Source organism: Gymnoscopelus microlampas (assembly GCF_963454915.1).
Source record: "Gymnoscopelus microlampas genome assembly, chromosome: 6".
Taxonomy (NCBI): domain Eukaryota; kingdom Metazoa; phylum Chordata; class Actinopteri; order Myctophiformes; family Myctophidae; genus Gymnoscopelus; species Gymnoscopelus microlampas.
Window position 1 is genome coordinate 43,673,382 of NC_139943.1, and position 24,890 is coordinate 43,698,271.

General features: G+C 39.3%; 4 protein-coding genes across 6 annotated transcripts in view; 1 reads left to right on the top strand and 3 right to left on the bottom strand.

The window, feature by feature from the left end:
• Positions 1-135: 135 nt before the first annotated feature.
• Positions 136-11,607, bottom strand: cracr2b (calcium release activated channel regulator 2B). The gene is made up of 18 exons (XM_084060014.1): positions 11,566-11,607; positions 9,041-9,297; positions 8,817-8,928; positions 8,525-8,672; positions 8,062-8,208; positions 6,476-6,566; positions 6,288-6,383; positions 5,453-5,640; positions 4,914-4,985; positions 4,658-4,712; positions 3,354-3,433; positions 3,170-3,266; positions 2,778-2,904; positions 2,171-2,252; positions 1,958-2,072; positions 1,542-1,649; positions 1,378-1,454; positions 136-536 (listed from the first exon to the last, which is right to left on the bottom strand). Exons 2-18 carry the CDS (start codon positions 9,293-9,295, stop codon positions 452-454), a joined length of 1,935 nt encoding a protein of 644 aa, XP_083916140.1. The 5' UTR covers positions 9,296-9,297; positions 11,566-11,607; the 3' UTR covers positions 136-451.
• A 1,003-nt stretch (positions 11,608-12,610) lies between these two features.
• On the top strand, positions 12,611-15,496 carry tmem138 (transmembrane protein 138). The gene is made up of 5 exons (XM_084059683.1): positions 12,611-12,674; positions 13,792-13,963; positions 14,220-14,391; positions 14,482-14,557; positions 14,672-15,496. Exons 2-5 carry the CDS (start codon positions 13,836-13,838, stop codon positions 14,782-14,784), a joined length of 489 nt encoding a protein of 162 aa, XP_083915809.1. The 5' UTR covers positions 12,611-12,674; positions 13,792-13,835; the 3' UTR covers positions 14,785-15,496.
• A 408-nt stretch (positions 15,497-15,904) lies between these two features.
• tmem258 (transmembrane protein 258) overlaps positions 15,905-24,890 on the bottom strand; it is a 151,477-nt gene continuing 142,491 nt past the window's right edge. Inside the window, exons 2-5 of one of the 3 annotated variants that reach the window (XM_084059889.1) lie at positions 18,656-18,675; positions 17,497-17,606; positions 16,544-16,672; positions 15,905-16,060 (exon numbers count right to left, since the gene is read on the bottom strand). In XM_084059889.1, coding sequence (XP_083916015.1) covers positions 16,546-16,672; positions 17,497-17,606; positions 18,656-18,658 — 240 coding nt within the window. In that variant the 5' untranslated portion in view covers positions 18,659-18,675 and the 3' untranslated portion in view covers positions 15,905-16,060; positions 16,544-16,545. Of the gene's footprint in view, positions 16,061-16,543; positions 16,673-17,496; positions 17,607-18,655; positions 18,760-24,890 lie in introns of those variants that run through there. The other 2 variants (XM_084059888.1, XM_084059887.1) reach the window with 2 other exon arrangements.
• The window catches only part of myrf (myelin regulatory factor), a 24,736-nt gene continuing 20,502 nt past the window's right edge, over positions 20,657-24,890 (bottom strand). The window contains exons 19-26 of the mRNA XM_084059825.1: positions 24,852-24,890; positions 24,649-24,720; positions 24,300-24,536; positions 24,048-24,141; positions 23,865-23,927; positions 23,642-23,747; positions 23,453-23,527; positions 20,657-23,182 (exon numbers count right to left, since the gene is read on the bottom strand). The exon at positions 24,852-24,890 is cut by the window's right edge and continues 14 nt beyond it. Coding sequence (XP_083915951.1) covers positions 23,093-23,182; positions 23,453-23,527; positions 23,642-23,747; positions 23,865-23,927; positions 24,048-24,141; positions 24,300-24,536; positions 24,649-24,720; positions 24,852-24,890 — 776 coding nt within the window. The 3' untranslated portion in view covers positions 20,657-23,092. The remainder of the gene's footprint in view (positions 23,183-23,452; positions 23,528-23,641; positions 23,748-23,864; positions 23,928-24,047; positions 24,142-24,299; positions 24,537-24,648; positions 24,721-24,851) is intronic.

The window sequence follows — 24,890 nt, forward strand, 5'->3', positions numbered from 1 at the left end:
ATCAAGGCGCTGCTGTAAAGGATTTGCAACTGCCGCAAATGCTGTTAATTAAGCAAGAGATTGACAAAGACAGACCAATACACATGTCTTAATGTTTCTATTCTGTTGTTTTATTTGATTTTATTATTTCTTCAGTTTTAAGTAAAGCACTTTTTGATAAGTGCACTATAAATAGTTTGTATTATTATTATACAAAAACAAATTTTGATTGGAAACTATTCAAAGTAATTCAGAAACGATTTACAAAACAACTTACTGTAGGTAAACTCTTAACATGCTGTCAAGTGAACATGTACAAATAGTGTATCTGGAACAGTGGACACCAGGTACTAATGTTAAACCCTCTTCACTGGCTCAATAAAGAACAGGTAATTACTGTGCAATATCATGTATGAAACATCTGAACATCTAGTCTTTTTGTAAGTCTTTTATTAACGACAGTCCTCTCTGTTTATGTACAGCAGGCTGTCTTAGTTGGATGCACACTTAGTGAGAGTGTGTCTTCACACTGTTGATCTTGAAGAGCCGCTAACAACCTGAAATGAGAAAAAACATGAAAACTTTGTCCAGCAGAAACCTTGCTGTAACCCCTAAAAAGCTAATGTTTTACAGATCCTGAAAGGAAGTTAGCACAGTGGCAGGACACTAGATACAAAGGGACTATCTGCAGTACCCTGACAATATGAATATCACATACAGAAAGGTAAAAGATGACATGTTCTGGAGAGACTCTCAACTTCATTATAAATGCATGCAACGCAACGCGTTGTAAGCTTGTAGATCGACTATTTTCTGCAAAGATATTTAGTGTAGAACGAAAATAGGAGGGAGCCTAGTATAGAGCCCTTGGGAGTATACTAGTCAACTAAGTATAGGCTATAGGGTTTAAGTGGTTAAAATGTTTCAGCATGAGAACATGGTCTTTTTTTTACTTTACTGGAGTATTTCCAATTTTCAGTACTTTTACTTCTACTCCCCTACATCTCAGAGGCAAATATTGTACTTTTACTCCACTACAATTATTTGAAAACGTTAGTTACTAGTTACTTTGCCACAACTTTACTTACTTTGTCACAACGCGTCGCGATGCGACGCGTTGTGAGCTTGTAGATCTGCTATTTTCAAACATTTCAGTACTTTTACTTTTAGTACTTTACGTATATTTTGATACCAATACAATATAATTGTGTACTTTCACTCAAGTAAATGTAGAATTCCGGACTTTCACTTGTAACAGAGTATTTCTATATTGCAGTATTGATACTTTTACTTAAGTAAAAATATCGGAGTACTTTTTACACCAATGCCCAGCATGCATCTTCCTCAACATAGTAAGTGCCCCGCAGCAGATTGTGTACAGTATATGCCATAGCCTACCCTGCGAGCCGAGTCATCAACTCATCCATGTTGTGTCCACTTTTGGCACTGCACTCATAGAACACTGCCTCGTAATGCTGCAATAAAAAAAAGAAAGTAGTCCTTTCTCAACAGAAACATTCATGGGGTATTAAAGATCGTTCTAAGATTCAAACAGGCCTTACATCTGCCAGTCTCTGGCCGTCCCTGGTTGTCACCTCCCTTCGCTGTCTGTCTGTCACATCCAGTTTGTTTCCCAGCAGCATCAGGACCGCACCTTTACTCTTCCTTTCCTGGGTCATACACATGATAGTGTAAATTATATAATAATACTGTATATTTTGCATGACAAACACTAAATTAACTGGGGAAATGTAATAAATGAAATAACAACAACAAGAACCATTTGATGTGAAAAAGGTCTGCACAGATTGAAATGCTGCCCACAAATTGTTATGTCTGTTCCCTCTTCCACAAATCCTATTAAAGCTTAAAAGGACTTCTGCCCTATTATTTCTCCGACCACAAAAGAGTGTATTCAAAATGGCTGAAAATGTTCATTTGCATGTCAAACTATCCATGACCGGCTAAAGCCTCTCACCTGAACCATGTCCAGCCACTCCCTGACGGCTATGAACGAGGCGGACTGAGTGATGTCATACATGATGATGATCCCATCAGCCTTACGGTAGTACTGCTGAGTGATGCTGCGAAATCTGTCATGCAGAGTAAAATCCTCAGTGTTAATTTAAAGATGGTGTCATTGTCAAAGTCAAAAGAAGATGTAGGTCAGGTGTGTGATAACTTCAGAGACCTCTCCTGTCCAGCGGTGTCCCAGAGTTGCAGCACAACGGTGGCTGAGCCAAGAGTCACACTTTTCATCTGGAAATCTATACCTGGAACCAACACAGCCCTTTAGCAAACATGTATCATACTTTGCTTTAGGATGCAGGTAACACACAACTTTACTAGTAAACATCCAGTAGCATCTATTTGGACAAATATTTCTACAAATTATGTAAAACCTGTACTGTAAATATTTGACCACACACTAGGTTGTGTTTTGTACTTAGGCTGCACACTTGCTGTACCCAATATGCCGTAGATTTGCCTCTGAGTCTTTGCATATTATTTTTTCTTCTAGATTGTTTATCCTTTGAGGTTAAAATCCTCTTCTAGCTGTTGAAAAAACTACTAATGGGGTGTGCACGAAAACATTTTTTCACCTATTTCTTTACACCTGTAAACCTGTGAAGTGACAATAAAATTATTATTATTAAAAGTTTTGCCTATACATCCAATTACTTGCCGCTGTAGCAAGCCAATTACCTCCCAGGCAAAGTTGATCCTCTCTTCCGTTGTTAATATGTTGATAGATTCATTGGGACACGTTCATAACTAGATTACTGCTTAGTGCTTACCGACAGTGGCATTCATCCGTTCGGAGAAGTGTCCTTTGCAGCAGTGTTGTATGAACGAGGTCTTGCCCACTCCTGAATTACCCAGAAATACCACCTTAAATGCCCGCTGAGGGTTGACCAGTGGGGTCTAAAATTGAGGAATAAAGATCATCACACTTTACATTTCCAATTCATGGAATGCAATATTTCATATCCAGTTATGCTTTAATACGGTTTAACATATGATCACAAACAAAACATTGTACTTAAAGTAAGCCATGTTACAGAGAACACAAATTAAGTGTGATGCATTCTTGTCTGATGGATTTCAACCATGCTCATCCATCACTTAAGTGATATATGAGGGGAAAATCAGAAATGTAGGGTATTTGTTAGTTCAAGGGCTGGCCTACCTCCATTTGAGTCTGTTCAACATTTTCACATCTGTCTGGTTGGTATCTCTTGGAAGAATTTGAGTCCTGTTCCAAATCACTGTCGGAGCTTAACTGTCTTTAGACAACACACAAAAATGAGTTTAATCACTGGTGTAACCCTCCAGACAGATTAAATACTATGTTATTAACTGAATACACTAACCTTTTCATTGGCTTGTCTTGCAGCAAGTAGTTACCTATCACTGAACCTTGCTTCTGTAGGGGCTTTGTGTCATTCGTTGTCTATGGAAAGGTTTTATGGAGAAGGGAGAAGAAAGATGTCATATTATTATCTATATTGTATATAATATAATAATGGAGCAATGTGACTTAATTCAACACTAATATTAATACCCCCCCCCCCCCCCCCATCACCACCACCACAAAACAAAGAAAGAAAGTAAATCAGACAAAGACATTTATTCAACTACAAACATGACAGCCATTAAATCAACAACAGGCTTAATATTCACTTCACTTACTTTCAAAGATTGCTTATGAAAGAAACATCACATTACCTGTTTTATCAGTACTTTGTTCACAAACCCTAGTTATTGAGCAAGAATCAGGCATACAAGTTCAAATAGGCCTAGATAAAACAACAATGTATCTACATTACATTTTCTTACAAAAATTACATTTAAGAAATATGCCACAATGGAACCTTTTTTAAGACTTCACAACAGGTTAAACACAGCTGCAGCTAATTAAATTATTAATCAGTCAGTTTGATTTAGCTGTGCCAAAGAGGAACCACTGACAGTGGTCATTTGTATCATTAATGCTGGCTAACTTATACACCTATATCAAATACCCACTATTTATTTTATTAGCTGCATTTATGTGTTTAGCTTATGACATGACATGAAAAGTGTCATATCGTTAAGGTTACAATGAGCATCAGGACTAATTGCTAGTGTTTTTGTAACGCTAAAACACTAAGGTTTGTTGAGATAAATAATGTTATTATTAGTTATCACATGTAACACTTTTCCTGTTATGTTGACTCAGATCAGAATAAATGACCTATCAGCACAATTGTTCTGTTCACTGACCACATTTAAGCATGAGTTATAATTAGCTGCACTGGTGTTGCGCACTGAAAATAACCGATCTACAATCAGCTATTTTATATTGCTGTGCAACATAATGCCCCACCAAGTATAACTCAGGCTATTAGTGAACAAAGCACAATACACACAAACTCAAAGACATAGTGGCAAGAACATCATGACAATCCAAATGATAACCATCAGCAACAAGTAAAGCTGGATTTATGTTTTGGCAATAAAAAATAGTTTTCCACTTTTTTCAGGTGGAAAATATAAATAAAAACAAAACAAAAACATTTTCAACTGAGATTTGAGCTTAATAAGGGTAACATGGCTGCGTCCAGGGAGGGCAGGGCTCTCCACAGAGGTAATAAGTTAGTGGGAGATGAGAGAAGACAGCGTTTCGGGGACTAACCCTCTTCTGAGACTGGTGGGCATCTTTCTCATCTCGCAGTCGTTTGTTCATATCCCTGAGAGGAAAAAGAAATAAAGAATTCAGAGCCAGTGACTCCCCAGGCTTCCAGTGGATGACTGTGAACGTGTAAAGACCTCTGGAGAACTAATCAAGTGTGCACACTGGAATTAGTTGCCTTGATGTTTCTGTACAATATTCATCAGTCATTTTGAACCCCTGTAGGTTTTGAATTAGTTATGAATATGTACAGACTTACCTCAATAGCTCCAGTTGTCTCAAAAGGCTATCTTTCTCTTTCTGCATGTTCCTTGAGACCTTAATCACATTTCTAAAGTAAAACACATATATGACATTCTCAACCAATTGTGACCATTAGAATGAATTAACCTGCCCACAGTGATGTATAGCAGGGTATTGTAATCGTTTCTATGTGTGTATCTGTCTGTGTGTATTTGTGAACAAAGTAACCTTTACAGGAAACTTGGTGAGAATGATCAGTGGGCCACCCAAAGATGATTTACCTTTTAGTCAAAAGGTTTCAAATGGTTAATGTCACCATCAATATCAAAGTTACTTTAAATCAGTCATGTGTGCAGGGTTTGCACCAAGTACATTTAATTCTCTGATGCCTGAATGGCTTGATATACTTCATTGTGCGCTGTGTTGCACACCGAAAATAGCAGGTCGACATGCTCACAACATGTCGCAAGCTTGCCTTGTACATCTGCTATTTTTGGTGCGTGACACCGGCACACAATTACGTTTAAATACGCCTTTACACCTCCCCTACAGTACCTCTGTTTGGCCATTTGTTCCTCTGCTGCGCTGAGTTGAATAAGGCTGAGTTGAGCCTGCGCGGCGTGGAGACTCTCCCTGCAGCTCTCCAGCTGATGCTGTAACTGGAGGTTGCCGCTATGCAGCCGCTGGTTCTGCTCTTTGATGTCTGCCTGCTCGCAGTTCATCAGCTGGATCCTGCTCTCCAGCTGAGTGGAATTGATGTTTGCAGAAAGACAACTGTACACGTACTGGTGCTTCATTTATCTATTTACTTTTTCCTTCTTTTTCAACCTTTACGCTACCGCTGCCCCCAATGCTATCATCTGCCCCATGTGATTACGTTTTGGGCCTAAAAGGTCATAGGTCACATTCAAGGTAAAGATTGCCTGATCATTCATATCTCAGGAGCAGAGAGACGCAGTACAAATGTTGTTGGTGTGGGCAAGGTTCTTAACCCCTGAAGAGTTTAATTATTATTCTCCGCATTAGCACTATTATGAGCCGTATTAATGGTATCATTGGTAGTTTTGTTATCATGGCTATTTTAAAGCTAATAATTATATTCCCCATAGCAGTTATTGGAGTATTTGCCAAGTACATTTGCACATACCTAGAATTTCTCCTCTGCACTTACCCATCCTAACTATTAGGATCAGTGGATGCCATTAATACAGCATCCTGGGAGCAGTTACATGGGTTAAGAGTCTTGCTCAGGGACATGAGACACATATACAGTGCGAGCCAAGAGTCCAACCGGCAAAATTACAACCCACTTACTACCCACTCAGCTATGGCTGCCCTTATTATAAAACTACTATTCAGCAATAACCATATGAATGTCTTATAAACATACCTCTCTCTGATTGGCCAGTATAACTTGCAGTTCATGCTCTTGCGTCTTCAGCTCCTCTTGAAGTTGTTGCCCTCTGTCCCGATGTCTAATAGTGTCCTTAATATACCCATATTCACATAAAAGGTTATTTTAAATATGACAATTATAAAACAGCACAGTGTTGTTGGAATCAGATGTTGTCTCTCTACCTCTGTTAGCCTCTTCTGTTTCTCTTCTCTAACTTGACTTTCCATCTCCTCATACATGGATCGCACAACCTGATCATGCTCAGCCTCTCGTCTGAAACAAAAAACAATCCCATTAAAACACTATCGGCACTGCGGCGGCAGTGCTTAGGCGGTAGAGCGGCCGCATGGGAATCGGAAGGTTCCCGCCCCGGTTCGATCCCAGCCTCTCCTTGAGTGAGTGTCGAAGTGTCCTTGAGTAAGACACTTAACCCCCTAACTGCTCCTGATGAGCAGTCAGAAAGTATAACATTCTTATGAAAATAAATGAATACATAAATGAATAAAATAAAATAAATATTATATATATATATATAAACCGCTCACAAAATGTAAGGGAACTTGAATTTGGGCCATTATATCTCCCCTTTACTAATACCAATCAGTAAAGTGTTATATATCATTTTTATCGGTGATTAGTCACCTTTACAACGAGGTACAGTTTGTAAGCATCGGGCATTCATGGAATGAGCAACACAGGCAAACGTGTGGGTAGCGCCGAGCAAAAATGTGCCAAAATCACCCAATATGCTTTTGCTGGTAATCGCTCTTGTTTTGAGCGACCTGCCAGCACACACCTGGTGGGTTCTGCAACTTTGCGTTCTGCAACATGGGATCTGCAACTTTGTTGAGTTTGTGTATGCTCCAAGCAGCAACACTGCCCCCATAGAAAGATGGCACGTTTGTCCCCTCAGGATAAGGCCTGTGCAATAGGGCAAGTGAAGCTGGTGTTCCGTTACGCAGATTATGCATTATTTGATGTCAGCCCTGGTACCATTTGCAGGTAGGTGTGTGCCAGTCAAAGGTGTGTGACCTGCACCTGAGCATGGGCCCTGCAACTTTGACATCTGTCTTTGGTACCGTTGTGCAAATCTTGCCTGTACATCTATGGTTCCTCAGTGAAGCAAGGGGTCTGGGTTGCTGTCTTCCTTGTTGACTTCACCAGTCTCACGGAACTTGGTCCTAAGTTTGGAAATGGTACCAGGGCTAACACCAAATAATGCTGTCACTCTGCATAACGAAACACCAGCTTCACTTGCCCTGTTGCACGGGCCTTATCCTGACAAAAGTGGCATCTTTCCATGGGGGCAGTGTTGCTGCTTGGAGCATACACAAACTCAACAAAGTTGCAGAACCCATGTTCAGGTGCCAGTCACTCACCTGTGAGGCAGTCACACATCTGTGACTGGCACACACCTGAAGCCCATTGAATGTCATGAATGTCACGACATTGAATGTCAGCAGAAAAGTCTAACAGGCCATTTTGGCACATTTTTGCTCGGCGCTACCCACACGTTTGCCTGTGTTGCTCATTTCATGAATGCCCGATGCTTACAGGCTGTACCTCGTTGTAAAGGTGACTAATCACCGATAAAAATGATATATAACACTTTACTGATTGGTATTACTAAAGGGGAGATATAATGGCCCAAATTCAAGTTTCACACATATAGGGACACATATACAGTGTATATACAGTAGACTATATATATGGATATTTTATTGAATATACAGAAAACTAAATGGGAAGAGGAGAAAATGATGGGAACCTGCGCAGAGCCTGTTCCAGACTGTCTCTCTCCCTGATGGAGTCCTGTACATGGGACACAGCGTGAACCAGGACGGCCTCTAGAATGTTCATCAACTCTGGTCTGTCCCTCTGGAGTTCACACCAATTAGAGCACAGGTCCCACTGACTGTAACGTAACACAACACAACACGTCATAACTCCCTCATAAATGCTGTCTGACAGCTTGGATATACTGCTTGTGTTTATATTTCACAGCCAGGTAAGGTCCATAAATTTGTGATGAGGGGATTGCAGTGACAGGAATGACATAAAAGATAATGCATCAGCATTTATTTATGTTTATTTTGTACTTTTTTGTATACAGTATGTGAACACAAAAGAGGTAAAGGATGTGTGTGTGTGTGTGTGTGTGTGTGTGTGTGTGTGTGTGTGTGTGTGTGTGTGTGTGTGTGTGTGTGTGTGTGTGTGTGTGTGTGTCTTACTCTTTAAAGAGTTTGTCAGCGCCTAGCTCCATCAGAATGTTCATAAATTTGACTGCGTGTGGGTCCTGGGTCCATTCAAACGGTTCCTTGTCCTCCTCTGCCATCACTTTGCTATTCTTTGGGGTTTCATCCAGCCCCATCAGCTCACCTACAGTACGCCAAAGCCAGTGAAAGATACACACAAGAAAGGGACGACAGATATTAGTGAATATCTGCGTCTTTGAGAACCTCAGGCTCAGATCTTTCACAAAGATTGTCTGTTGTGAAATAAAGCAACAAGGCATGCACTCACCGAGGCCAGTGTTGAATTCAATAGGAGTGAGGAATCCGTTGGTCTCTCGGTCAAGGCTCTCAAACACTGTTTCCAGTTGTTCAGGGGACAGAGGCAACTCCCCCTGTAGTCTCTAAAAACACACAGAAAAACCCCAAATATTAATAATTTCAGTTATAATGTAAGTCATAATAATATTGATATACTTCAATAAGAGGAACATGTACAGTAGGTGCAGTACTCACCTGCATGTCCCTCTTGGTGATGAACCCTTTGCCCTCCTTATCACACAACATAAACAACTCCCTGGCTTTGCCCATAGTCTCTGGCTGAGGGGTCCCAGGTGTTGCTTCTCTGTGGGTGGGTGAAGTTACCGAGCTGCGTGCTCTTGTGGGTCCTGGGCGGGGACTCATTGGGCCCCTCTGCCTGGTGCACATGGGAGAAGCCTCGCCACTGCCCTGCCCCACCAGTACTTCTCCATCCTCCAGCCACGTAGACATCGCTGTAGAACGAGGAGGGAAAGATATGGGTGTTCTAAGTACTTACACCATGTACGAAGTGTGTACTTTCTATTTGCATTTTTCCCAGTCAATGCAAATTCCCCATGTGTAGTAATTCTGGGGTCCCTATCACCGCCAAAGTCTTGGTAAGGTGTAGACAACCGCGTACCTCCTCCTATACACATGGAGACACCAGCCGCTTCTTTTCACTGGGCAGAGAGGAGTTTCACCGGGAGAGAGTGTAACACACACAGAAGTTCATTCATCTCCCCCGCTGAATAGGTGGCCTGATCAAGGGATCGCTAGTGGTATCGGCAAGGACCTGATCCTTCACCAATTTCCACCCCTGAACACTGGTAATTGTGTTGATGTAGTGCCCTGCCAAGAATAGAACCCAGGGTTCTTTTTAATATTAGTATTTAGCCTATTCATTTGGGTGTTGTTATTTAGCTACATATTATTGCACATGGAGCACATTGCTGAAATTCATGCAAGGTCTCTTAATGTTTAAAAGACGTCTGGTTAATTATGAGTTATTCATTGCTAGGGATGGCACCACAGAACCTGCTTAGGAATGTTTCTCTCATCAAACAATGGGAGGCACTCGCTTTTCTTTTCTCTGACCAGTCAAAAGACACCTAATTTCCACTGTGTGGTAATAATGTATGTTTGGAAGTTTGGGAAGTCGAGCCTCCCGGTCCTCCCTTGTCAAACAGAAGCTCAGTGCCACTGAGCTGTGACTGTACTTGCTGACAGCAGCTGTAGATAATCTACAGCTGCTGTCAACAAAGTGTTGGCCACGTCAAGACCACCTAAAACCAGATTAGCCTATTTGAAGTAGCCAAAGGAGATTTTATTTGTCCAACTTGAACTAATTAATTAAAACAATGTAGCCGACTTAACCCATTAGTCAAACAACAACATTTCATAAAATGTATCATTCTTCCAAGGTCAATAATTTCTGAACATATAATTATGTTATAGATAGGCTTGGCTAAGGCCATGAAAGGGAGTCATCTCTGTTTTTGGGAATTCCTGAAGAACACTTGTCTCGGGTTGGGTTGAGAGATGGATTATTGTTTACATATTGCCCCACCACCAGCAGTGTCCATGAGCCAGCACCAGGATGTTGGATGGCAAATAGCAGGATCATGTCATGTGAGGAGATTTACAGTGTGCTGACTGAGAGGGGTGGGTGGATGCACGGGAGAGGCCATGCAAATGAAACATTTGCACTTGTTTGCATTGCATAACTATTGTAATTACAATCTCTTTTGCTTTAGGAATGATTGCCAATAGGCTGCTGAATCTTCTCCCATACCAGTTCCATACCACAGTGATTTGTTATAAATGTAGGAATCCTACCATTGCGGAAAAACAATCAATAATTTCTTTAAAAATTATATAGGCAAATATATACAACACTACTAGCATGCAACCCCTCCTGTCTACTCTCTCACTACACTTTCACCTTTCCACTGCAAAGCAGACATATACTGATTATTATCTAACATTGATGGGCTCCCCTCCCCAAACACATGTAGTAATTCAAAAGATATGCAAAAACTCTAGATAAGGGGCTGATATAAACTGTATGAGTCTTCGAGATTTCCTATGTCAAACCAAACTCTGTGATAGCCAACAGCCACACCAAAGGTCATATAAAGTTAACACACCTACTACCACACTACATTGCAAGATTGTTGTGTATTGAAAGGTGGGGTTGCACACAGGCAGAGAAGTGCAGTCATTGAAAGTGACAAAATACAGTAGCTACAGTAACAATGGTCAATCAAACATGAAGGTCATTATTATGACTTTATAAGACACATTTCAATGTATTAGCCTATCAGGCTGAAAGTATATAGTATATATCTTTGAGCGTTTTGGCACAAATACTAGTACTTTTAAGTGTTCATTATCTTGCCATTTTGTTTAATTAGGCAACAACTTAGACTTATGTATATTAGCCTATACACATTTGCAAGAGGGAAACAACCCGTATGAATCAAATAGTGTGTCAATTAAGTGTTCAATTAATCAAATTAATTAGGCTGCTGATTTCGCCTAGTTACTGATCAGTTACTGATGCAGCACTCAGTCTACCAAGAATGTATTGGAGTAAACAAGCCAAGAGACCATTCTAAATAATACAAAACGAAACAACAATCACATTTTTCACGAGCAATGGACATCTGGTCTTGTCATTTGGTTATTTTTAAATAATTCGAATTGCTAATGCTGAGTAAAGTAATTCACAACATACTCACCGGCTACATGGGACACAGCAGGTGAACGTCCACTACCTTTGATCACTTCACTTTAACTACAGACTCTCTCTCTATCTCTCCACCAGATGTCACTGTGGAGCATGGCTACCGTGTAGACTAGAGCTGTGGTTCCCAAACGTTTTAGCTCAAGACCCTAAAAGAGAAATGTAATGTCTCCCCGTGACCCAAACCAGAAAATAGCTTTGTTTCATGAAAAATGTAGGTTGAAATGAAAAAAAATAAAGGGGATATTTACTTGCGAGCTATAAAAATGGACCTGCAACTGCAACCCACAAATGGGACCCAAGCCCCTGTTTGGGAACCTAGAGGTACGTCTTTTTGTTAACTACCGTAATGTTGAGTGTAGCCAGAACAAATACAGTATACAGGTAGTTTTAATTTATTTATTTCACGACTCACTTATTTTCAAAGGGATGTCAAAAGAACGCGGAAGCATTGCAATTGTCAACATGGTTAAATATCTTCATAAGATAAACATTTAAGATTAATTAGACCGCTATTAGGAGTTATACGGTAGCAAATAACGTTACCATGGAATTTACGGAAATGCTAGCGCTGGAAACGGACAGCGTTGCCATGTCCGCTTATTATAAGCGACTTTGGGCTACTTTTTCTGTAAAGTTGCTTGTAAAAAAATAGTAGTTGCGGTTTTGTGGGCTAGTTTCTAAAGTGTAGTTGCTCATTTGGGCTTTTTTCCTAATTTCGTTTAAACCAGTGATTCTCAAACATGTTCTTGTCAAGGACCCCCACATTAATATGTATTTTGTCCACATCCCCCCACGGACCTCATACAAGATTTGTGTTCACAACTTCACATTTTCCTCAATATTTTGAAGCAGATCTACAAGTTAAAAACGCGTCGTGAGCGTCGCAGCTTGTATATCGGCTATTTCGAAATAGCATATGGTTTTAGGTTTATAAAGTGCTCATGTGAAGTTGCTTCTTTTGCTTGTTTTCATAGACCTGGTTGCTTATTTCTCTCACAAAATATGGCAACACTGCTGGGAACGGCTCTTCCCTTCCATCTCTGTATCCAACACAAAGTAGTGGGGTTTTAAGCGACGTTTTTAACTGACTTGTGCATTCAGGTAAGGAAAGTAAACAACTTCATAATGATGTGTTTGGTAATGATTAAGGCTTTGTTTGTTGATGTTTCGGAGAGTCATGTCCAGCTCAACCACAAAGTAAAGTAATGTATTTGCGCGCCATGATTCACATTATGAGATGCCAGATTGGGAGTATGTTGTTGGTCATCATCATAATGATGATTTGTCTGTTTTAATTGTGCCGATTGTCAGTTTTGAATCATGGTGATCATGTCTGTTTTTAAATCATGGTCTTGTCTGTTTTGTTTTGGTTAAATTAATATGTACGTCAACCCCTAGCTCTGGTCCATAGCGAGCTACGTTGTTAACCCCCTGCCTGACCTTTCCATGCCCGTGTGTGTAACAGCATTAGCACATTAACGTTATATAGTAGATTAACTACTAGGCTACTTCTTCGCTCATCTGGTGGGACTGGAGCTGGGACCAGTGGTGGATGTGCTCAATTTGTTTTACTTAAGTAAAAGTATCACTACCACAATCTAGAAATACTACTGGTATTTTAAATTTGAGTAAAAGTACAAAAGTTTTGTCATAAAAATATACTTAAAGTACCAAAAGTAAAAGTACTTATTATGCATAATGTCCCATTTCACAAGTTCAATATGTATACAAATCTTTTGAAAATACCTGATCAGATATTTTCAAATAGCCAAAGTATATATAAGGCTAAAGTGGTTAGTGTATATGTTTTGTAATAATAACATATATATAAAATAATCTACAAAGTAACTAGTAACTAGCTCTGTTACATAGCCTAGATGGAGTTCCTCCTTAAGGGGAGGAACTCCATCTAGGCTATGTAACAGAGCTAACTAACTAGTAACTAAAGTTTTCAAATAATTGTAGTGGAGTATTAGGTACAATATTTGCCTCTGAGGTGTAGTGGAGTAGAAGTAAAAGTATTGCAAATTGAAAATACTCCAGTAAAGTAAAGATTTGTACTCAAGTACAATACTTGAGTAAATGTACTTTGTTACTTTACACCACTGGCTGGGACTGGGAATAAATGTGTGTGATGGGCTTGCGAGTGGAAGAAAGTTGGAAGGTTCCATTCTGAACGATTAAATGATCCATTACATTCCCTTTGATTTGTCAATAGGAAACAGGCTAAACACATGAGATGTGAAGATAGGAGCAGAGAAGATGCTCCAGACCAGTAACTACTCCCTGGTGTTGCTGATCCAGCTGGTACTGCTGACCTACGACATGTTTGTCAACTCCTTCAGTGAACTCCTGAGAGGAGCGCCTGTCATTCAGCTTGTGCTCTTCATGTATGTTTATCAACTTATGTTATTAATGAAGCCCGATATGCGATTTCCTTCCTTCCTTCCTTTCTTTCATTTCTATTAAACTAGCAAATAATGTCATCTTCTGATGTTTTTATTATCATTATTTATAATTATTAGTATTTGCTGAAATGACTATTATATACACCCTTTCCTGCATGGATTTTAATTTCAATCCAATCTAATGAAACAAATTAGCCTATTTTATTAATTCATTAATTTATTATTATTCTATCTACAGCATCCAGGACATTGCCATCCTGTTCAACGTGATCATCATACTACTGATGATGTTCAACACCTACGTGTTTCAGGTGGGCCTGGTGTCCCTGCTGCTGGAGCGTTTCAGGGCCTTGATGGCGTTCGCTGCCCTCTACCTGACCCTCAGCATCTGTCTGCACTGCTGGATGATGGTACGTGCGGACACACACCACTTTAGACGGCATTGATTTGGAATGGATGTTTATATCAAAATTCTAAAGTGCTACTTTATTTTTCTCTAGAACTTAAGATGGATGGAGTCGAACCGTTATGTGTGGACAGACGGCCTTCAAGCACTGTTTGTTTTCCAGAGGACAGGTAAAAGCATTACATTAAAAACTACATTTACATGTTACAGCATAACTATACAGTATGTCATCTTTATTCTATGTCATGACCTGCCCATTAACTGACTGTTGCTTGTGTGCACAGGGGCAGTGCTGTATTACTACTTATACAAACGAACGGCAGAGTACCTGGGAGACCCAAGGCTTTATGAGGACTCTCTTTGGTTGCGAGAGGCTTTTGCCAGAGCTCGCCAGTGAGAGAGGGAGTCTAACAGAAGCATTGGCATGGTCTGCCAAAACAGGCCATTTGGCACAAGAATACACCGGGTACCATCAACTAGTCTACAAGCTGCATGAATTCAAGAGAAGAGTTTGTATTTGGACTCCTAGAGAGACAAATAATCATCCTGACACTCACTGGGGTGAGGCAATGGATGATGTCATAAATGTACGGTACTGCATCTTCTTTTGGGGCAGAGATGATAGCGAAGACTCAAGCACTGGAGACCCTGTGTGACCAAGGAGGCAATCAGATAAGTGGTTTACAGTGGCAAGACAGACATGTGGTACAGTAATAATCAGGATCCAGTTAGCTCATTTATGTGGCCTTTGTAAGTCAATGTAAGTAGAGATTCAGGCACAACAAGGGGCATAATATGACTAATATCTTTCAGCACCGCTGCATGTACAACCAATCAACACTTGTGTGGTCTTGCAATTTTGACTGGTTGCAGCAGCAGTTTCCAAAACATTATTTTTCTATAGTATTGCAAGTATTGCTGAAATATTCCTTTGCAAGTCGATGGAAAACATGACCATGGACAGATCATGTATGAATTACTTGCCTAAGGCAAGCATTGCTTCCCATGGAATGTGGCTTATATTGTACGGTTTTATACATCTTCTCTTAATTTGTCACTCGAGTGTGACTTTTTAAAATGTACACTTTGCCTTATGTAATGAGTATATACAGAGATGTTCCATGTTTTCATGGCACATATTACATTATTTTAATGTCAAATGTAATTTCATATGACCTATTTTGCATTTCAATTGTTTCAAGTGTTAATTGGGTCAATTTTATATCAAATAAAATGAATGACTTGATATGATGGCTCTATGGAAAGCAGTGTTACCCCGGAGACAAGGTAAGGCAGGCTGCTCTACACTTAACCCAGAGATTAGGTTGGGATTGAGGTTTTAAATGCCACTAGTGAATTACTATCCACAAATAGCGTCCAGGTTGTTAAAAATAATCCTCTGTTTTCATTAGACCACACTACCAGTGACATGTTAGAGACATTACAGTATTCAGTTGCAAGCTTGGCTATGCTTTGTACGCAAAGTTACTCATCAAATGACAAACATACACGGCACACAGAGTTTTACAAATTCCTCTTTACTATTGAAAAGAAAACCCAGTCCACATTATTCCCCAAAATTCTCAGTGCAATCCAATCCAAAATTCAGTCCCTGTTCCGTCATCTGTTCCACTGGAATGTTTGTCTTTAGTAGTTTAAACCGTCATCTGAAACTGGACAAAGACATAAGGGACGTGAGGACAACATCCAAAACTAATAATAACATTACTATTAATATTACTAGGGCAGCAACTATCAATTATCTTCTTGTTCATTATTCTATAGATTAAATAGATTAATCTAAATCTAATCTAAATAGATTAATCAAGAAGTGTTTTATTTTATTGTGTGTGTGTGTGTATATACACACACACAAATCGATTAACCACTCAAGCGTTATTTTGTACTTAACACAATGGTGTCATGCAAAAATAGATGTGACACGACCGTGAGCTTGTAGAACGGTTATTTTCACTATTTTGGGATTTATTTTTGACCGTAATGGCATGCCCAAAATAGGGATAGATTATTCATAGATTCTATTAAACTATCGATGCGTTTGATTAACTGTTGCAGCCCTAAATATGACTGTCAATGTAGTTTCAGAGATTGAAAATGATGCTCTTAGTATTCATAATGTCAAACACTGTACATACCTTCATACATAGATGCCAACCCAGAGTAACAAAAACAGCACCCCGAAGCCCATGAAGAGTGAAGCCACGAGAGAGATCAGCAGCTCCTTGTACACGTCCCTCGTGTATTTTGTTGACGTCACTTCATAGCTGAGAAAAATAGAGTTAAGGACCAACACGTCTTGTATACGATGGACATTTTGTGTTATGCAAATCTGATTCACCACCCTTCATTTTGTCCAAATACTAAGATTGGAATACATGGCAATCTCAGTATCTTTTCAATCTGCTCCTGTATTCGGGGCATTGATAACGGCCAGCTCTAACTATGTAATTATTATTGACAGTGACACCAATATTTCAATTCAGTTCACAATTCATGTCCCATTTACATCTTATACTCTGAAAGTTGGAAATGGTATTTCAGATTTATAAGGATGCGTGAAGTACTGTACCAGTCAGTTTAGGCTTGAATTATTTCTGTAATTTTAATAATTGTTTAGATGTGTGTATATTATCTACAGTTACAATCTGTACTTCTCTCACTTGTGTTACACTGACTCCAATGTTGTGAATGAAATGACAGCATCCCATATCAGTTCTCTGTAGGTTTAAAACCATGACTCTTTAAGAGTGTGCCATCACATGGTGGCTTAATTTTGATGTCACTTTCTCTCTCCAATTATTAAGTCAATATTATATTGATACATTACAATATGTATTTACTGCAAATAGAGGTAAGTGTTTTAGCTGCAGCATTGGGCTAATAATACCAAGCAGTTGCCCATATTGGTTTTCTGATAATACTTGTTTTTAAATCAACATGATAGGCCTAATATGCTATGAGACCAACTAGTGGTGATCTGTGTTTCCTCCCACAAGAAAAGTGCAGCCCGGATTTCTTGAATTTCACCATAAGATCAGCAACTTAACTATGGCACGATCTGTTAGCAACCCAACCTCTGGAAGGATACACAAAGAACCATGCAGTGAAGAACATTCCAATAGCCAACAGGACCACGGTCAGGTGAGGGAACACAGCCGGGTTCACCGGGCTGGTGTATCTGGTCATAGCTTCCAGCTCCTGCAAGCACAACAGAGGGAGGTAACAGGTGCACACAGGCAGTGGTGGGAAAAGTATTCAAATGTTTTACTTAAGCAAAAGTATCAATACTGCCATGTAGAAATACTCTGCTACAAGTAAAAGTCTACAAGCTCACAATGAGCTTGTAGATCTGTTATTTTCAAATGGCTGTAATGTATAGTGGTTAATGTATGTTTTGTAATAATAATCAAAATCTACTAAGTAACTTAAAAGGTAGGGTAAGTGGTATTTTTTGTTATTTATTTGTTTTTGGTTAAAAAGGTATATATATAAGTACTATATTCTGATAGTAATCATTGCTACAGAGCGTTTGTTCGGTCACAGGGGTCTCTCCAGCTCTTTAGTAAACAGAATATAGTACATTTTCAGGTAGGTGACAACATTTAAACCAATCAGGAGGGAGCACTGAAAATGCATTATCTGTTTAATAAAGAGCTGGAGAGACATGGGAGACTCCTTTTACTGAACAATCACTATAGCAATGAGTACTACCAGAATATAGAGCTATTTAACACTTAACACCAAAGTAAATCACTTAACCTACCTTTAAGTTGTCAAATAATTGTAGTGGAGTAAAAAGATACAATATTTGCCTCTGAAATGTAGTGGAGTAGAAGTACTCCAGTAAAGTAAAAATACCTCAAAATTGTACTTTAAGTACAGTACTTGAGTAAATGTACTTAGTTACTTCACACACTGCACTCAGGTTAGCGTTCCACACTGCTAAAAGTGACTATCTATGCTTTGTCACTGCTGAACCAACAAGCAACACGCGATACGTTTGTTTTCCTATGTACAGATGATAATCTGTCCAACAGATTATCAATGAGTGTGAATGAATGCCGAATGTGAAGCTAATGCAGCTAGCCTGTGCATCTCATCTCAATCAAACAACACCGTTGCACAGAAATAACGTGGTTCTGGACGGACAATGACAAATTGGTGAACAGACAACAAATATTCATGAAGGCTATGCTAATATATATTAGTTTAACGCGGGATAAACGTTAATAATTGAGTCACTGTACCATTTTGTAGTGTGGAGATGCCCAGCTTGTGTGTGTCCAAGAGGAAAAGGCCACGTACTGATTACGTCTTCCTGGTTTGTTTTTTTCATGACGTTTCATGTGACGTTCATGTGAGCGTTTAAAGCAAAACCCTCGTCTGCCATCTAGTGGATGGATCGTGTATGCTGTTTAGTGCAGGGGTCTTCAACGTTTTTCAGCCCAAGGAAGGACCCCTTAGGTGAGAGAGAGTGGAGATGAAGCAGGGACCAGGGACCCCCACTACAATAGACTTGTTTGACAGCACTATCACCAATGTTGTACAATTACATGTTTTCTTTTTTCTTTTTACACCTCTATTAATTCATGTTAATATGTATTTTCAGACATTTAGCCTCAATACTAAACTGACCATTGGCTCTGTACTTGGTCTGCTCTGTTTTCCCTCTACACCAAACCTATTTGTCAAAATTAGCAGATCTACAAGCTCATCTTGTAGATCGGCAATTTTTGGCCTATCCCCCTCACTCCCCTCAGATTCAGAATCACATCACACTAACATTTGGAGGACCTCCTGTAGTAACTCTGAGGTACCCCTAGGGGTCCCGGACCCCCTGTTGAAGACCCCTGATTTAGTGTTAATTTAATTTTTCATGCATAGATTTTCCATATAAAGTCAATACAAGTCAGTACTACTCAGTCAGTAATAATCTATGGTCAGTGGTGTGGTCCGAGTACTCACATTGTTTTAAAATTAGTAAAAGTACCAATACCACAATGTAGAAATACTAAAGTTTTACAAGTCCTGTATTCAAAAATGTACTTGAGTAAAAGTACAATTATAACTCATAAAGGATACAGGATAAACAAGTGCAATTGGAAGCGAAGACAAAGAAATGAGCAGACAAAATTGAAACAGGAACTATATAAAATTGATGAAGCTGATAAATGGGTACTCTCTCCTGATCGGTTGAAGATTTGCAACACATCTGAAAATGCAGAATATAACAAAAACCTTTTGTTTTGACCAAAAAATATCACTTACCCTATACCTTTAATAATGCATTAATGTGTTTATTGCTTTAGTGCTGGAGCTGGTAAAGGTGGGCTGATTTTAATTACTTTATATGCTGTGCTGGGTAGCTTAACCTACAATATAATAATACATCATATTGTCAGTTAATTTATGTTTTGTATTAATACTCTGAATATAAAACTATTGATGAAGGGGTAGGACATGATGAGCATTTAGCTTCTTCCTGCTCCTTTTAGACCACATCCATTGTTTTGCTTTGTTATTATTTATTGCGATTGTTGGATGGATTTATTTACATTTTATTTTGTATTTCTACCTTTCATTGTTTTATTGTGACTCTCTTTCAATCACATGTATGATGTTAGGAACTAATAAAAATAAGAGTAAATCTACAAAAATGACAAGTAACTAAAGCTATCAAATAGTTTAAAAAGTACAATAATAACCTCTGTGATGTAATGGCATATAAGTACAAAAAACGGAAATACTTAAGTAATGGCACCTCAAAATTGTACGTAAGTTACAGTACTTGATTAACTGTACTTTCCACCACTGTACTTATTCACAACTTTATTTACTGCATGCATTCATTATTATTACAGCATGTTCTTGACAAAAGACTTTGCAAATGTAATGATCATAGGGGCTAATTAAAACACAATCAAGCAAGGGAGAACAATGGTGTAAAGGATAACATGGTGGTAGTTATATCAAAACGATCAACCTGGCTTCACTTGACAAATGTAAGTTCCAAATCATGAATGTTCATAAAGTGTGTGTGTGTGTGTGTGTGTGTGTGTGTGTGTGTGTGTGTGTGTGTGTGTGTGTGTGTGTGTGTGTGTGTGTGTGTGCGCGCACGACGCACGTGTGCTTTCTAATACAATGACACAATGACATAAAAATGAATCATTTCTGATTGAAACAGAACATGGCTCATAACAAAATGTTAGCATATTATTGATAAAACAACACAAATATGCACAGTAAAAACAATATGATAAAACATGGACGATAAAAAGGAGCATCAGTTATTACAAAATGAAGCTATACAGTTAAATTGAATGTATTTATTTATATAATATATTTGAAACCAGTTGAATCCAATAGACCAAGAAAAAGCAGTCCATATATACAGTTCAAAAAGTGCTATGCTGGTTTCCCTATGCTAGATGGTGCATTATAAATAAGCTAAAACAGTACACTGTACCCATTAAAGAAATGAAAAATACAATGAAAGCATGGTATATTTTCATATTTGTGGTAAATTCAGTAAGATTAGTTGTTTGGCTAAAGGATGTTCTTCCCATGAGATTTTGACTTACATTTGAGATTCAGTATCAGGGATTCGTTTTCATGCAAACATGGAGTGAAAAATGGGCCAGCATATGGTGAGAAAGACTATAATATTGAGTAAACAACAAGAAAACTATTTGAAAGAAATGAATAGGCAACTATACAAGTTCAGATATTTAAAAACAAATATTAATCAAGGGCGTTATCATTCTGTTTACTCTTAGGCAATGTGTGTGGGCACAGGTCATTAGAATTAACTGGAGCAAAAAAAAAAGAAACAAATCTCTCCTAGGTGTGCATGACTCAACTTTCTACATCAGCTTTGTGACCCAAGCATAAAAATCGATTCCCCACAGTTGAGTCCAGTTGAGTTTTTTTGGGAATTGATTGGGCTTGCATCTGAAATGATATTATATCTGCCAGACTGCCATACCAGCATTTTATCCAGTTAACGAAATACAGTGTATGCTATTCCAGTGTTTCTGAAGTATTGTCAGTGTTGGACATGCTAATCCCATTATCTGATGCTATACCAGCTTGCAGTGTCTCTACACTTTTGTGCGTTATTTCCAGTCATTTGGTACCTGTGTCCAGTCTAATCACAGGCTATCCAGTGACACTACTACTGAAAATATTTAATCCAGTGTGCTTCAAAAGTACCTCTTTGTTTTGGATTGATGCTGTAAATTGTATACTAGTACAAATACACTTAAGCCTTATGTCATGAAATTAGAAGTGAAAGGCACATCAAGCTTAACCACTTGAACCCCAGCATCCCTATTCACATGCCTAGAAGTGGATAGTTTGAACCTCCCCGGCCCCAGCATCCCAACATGTTGCAGCGCGTTGTTAGCTTGTATATCAGCTCTTTTTAGTGAAGAGATTCAGGTCCAAGTATAGTTGTAACTTGTGTCTGTTTTACTAAGACTAGCTGGTTTAAGTGGTTAATTTGGTGTACATTTGAGGTTACAACTTGAGACTCAAATAACTAATTAGTCATTTTCCCTCTGTTCAGTGCATTGTTAGGTGACGTATGAGACAATTCAGTGTGATAGGCTACAGAAGCCTGGAACACAATCTACCATCACAGAGGGGCAGGACTTGACAGTGTGCACCATTGAGGTATATTTTCAATGCAAGTTGGCAAACATTCACTTCAGCAGAAGCCAACAGTCTTCTTTTGTTCTCCTGAAGTTGTTCTTGTTTTCTGTTGATACTGGTTCAGTGTACATACAGTTTAGTAGAACAGTTTAGTAGAACAAGTTGACAACAGAAAGAAAAATACGAAACAAAAAACAAACAACATGCACACTATCTTGCAGGCTTTTTTTTGGGGAATGATTATGGCCAGTGTTGGGGGGTAGTAACTACATGTAATTAACATAATATGTTTCACATAGTGTTTTATACTTTTTTCAAATATTTAAATAAAAATGTATAATCGATGAAAGTCAAAGGGTCTCTGATCGGACTGAAACCTTGGCCAAATTTGAAGATCCACTTTGGATCAATGCCGTTCCCAAGTGGATTCCAAGATACAGAAATGTCTTTTCACAGAGTAATTTAGTTTGAACTACTTTTTCTAAGTACTGTAGCTTTTGTTAACCAAACTATATTCCTCCCTAGCGTAGCTTTGCTATAGTTCAACTTCTTCCAGTATGAAGTAACTGGTAGTTTGCAAAGCTATGCTTTGAAAGTAGCTTCCCCAACACTGATTATGGCTTATATTAAGTGCATAGGACATTGTGAGATGAACAACAAAGTGAGTTATAAAGCTACGGACGTTACTTTTGGCAAAAGTAATTAATGGTGAGACACTACAGTTGTCATTTGCAATGACTTTCAACTTGCGTCCATATTCAGTGAATAAACAAATACAAAATGAATAGGACTTACAGACAGCGTTTTCAAAGCCCAGTGGTCTCCGCAGCAGAAAGAGATCTTAATTCATATACGTACATATGGAAGTGCATAGAGAAGGAGATGTGGTGAATAGTTTGTATAGGTCTCTCTTAAAAAAATCAAGTTCAAGAGTGTGAGAAACACTATTCCATCACAAAAGCATACAAATTGGACCATGAAGAAGAAAATAGGCTGTTTTTGAAAGCGCTGGGTCAAGATCAGGCTCATTCTCACATGCAGCTGCTTTGAATGAGAAAATGGTGGTCAGAGTACGATGCGGTCACCTCGTTCTCTTTCTTCGGAGAACAACTCACTTCACTCTGTCAAAGGAAAGACCATGGACAAGGAAATTCAGGAAATGTTGGTCTATCATCACATGACACTTTACTCTTCTCAAAATTCCCAATTAACAGCAAACCCAAACATCTGACTGGAAGTCACAAGAGAATGTACAGCAATGGACAGTCAGAGAATGGACAGCACCAAGACAAAACTGTACACAGCTGTATATTGCCAATTGGGAATTCAGGATGATGAATTCTACTTAAAAATGCTACTGTACTTCTGTTTGAGTGACCAGGTTTACTCACAGTGAGAGAGACGCGGAAGTGATAGGTGACGTCTTGGAATGACAGCACTGGCACTGACCACAGGTGGTGAGTCCCCTGAGAGACGATAAGAAAAAGTGAGAAGTTAGTTACAAATAATAATAATAATCTTGGTAGCACTGTGCAAAATGTGTTTTGATGATACTGGGACCTATGTTTAGCTGTGTGTACCTTGGTAGATGTCTTCTGTCCACTGTAGAGCTCTGTCTCTTTGTGGTCTGGACACAATCGGCCCTTGGTTGCTCCACATTGTTGTACCCACACGCTGTTACTGGACCTGCAATGAAGTAAACAAGTAAGTACATATGCACATAAATACATTATTAATGTGTTAACAATGCTAGTCTACATAATGTGGGGAAGTAAAAAACTTTTGGTTTGCTTCTACACTCACATCATGTGTAAAGTGATTTGTGAGATGGACGAGTTCTTGTTCCCGTGGAGAGATACGGTGTAGCTGGATTCAAAATAAGAGAACATCAATTTAAGAAAACAAGCACTCAAACCAATAATCCCATTAGCTCCAACATTATGCCAACTCGAGACCAGAGTTCGGGGGAATGAATCTCAAACACACCTGCATCTCTCAGGGGTTGGACAGATTGGTGCAGTAATCTGTTGGTCTGGTTCCAGGATGTGTAGACCAACCAGAGAGGGAGCTAATGCTTCTGCTGAGACAGCAAAGAATAATTCAGTTGTCAATATTTACTATCGGCAAACAAATGGCTGTGTTTTTACATACTAAGTATAGAGTGCACATCATTAACCAGTGTTAATTTAACTGAGTGTAATAATACAGGCCCGCAGAGGTCCATTTCTTTACGCTTACCCTCTGTGTGTACACTACGCTGTCTGCGTGGTGCGGGTGGTTGCTGCTGCCCCCCGGGCAGACGGTTGGTACCTCCCATTCCTTCCATGTCTGTAGGAGGAGGTCTCTTGGACTTGGCAAAGTACAGGGGTGCAGAGGTATGACTCAGGCGGTTCCTGTTGTGGCGGTCTTTGTCCATAGGTCTCGACTTGGCCTTCTTATTGATCGTGCCTGGTGTGGGCCCCAGGCTGCCTGCATCTAAAAGGTGTAGTAGAAAGTCAAGTTGACGAATCAATCTTCCCCCCACAGACGACTGGGTGTCAATTCAGCTATATTTGTTGTATGCCCATTAGGCGGCATGTACACTCACCTGCTGTGGATTGGTTGTTGGGTGACAGAGGTGTAGCGGTTTGGTTGTTTGAGGCTGTGGTCGTACAGCAACCTGCAGGGTTCAGACAAACGAAGGCAAATAAGACTGCGCCTAAAAATAATAAACTACCACACTGTGTGGTAGTGTGTACGGCCTGATGATCTTCTATAACTGCCAGGAACAGTAAAAGCATCTCTGCTCACCTGGTGTAGATGTGGTAGACTGGTGAGCAGAACTGGACA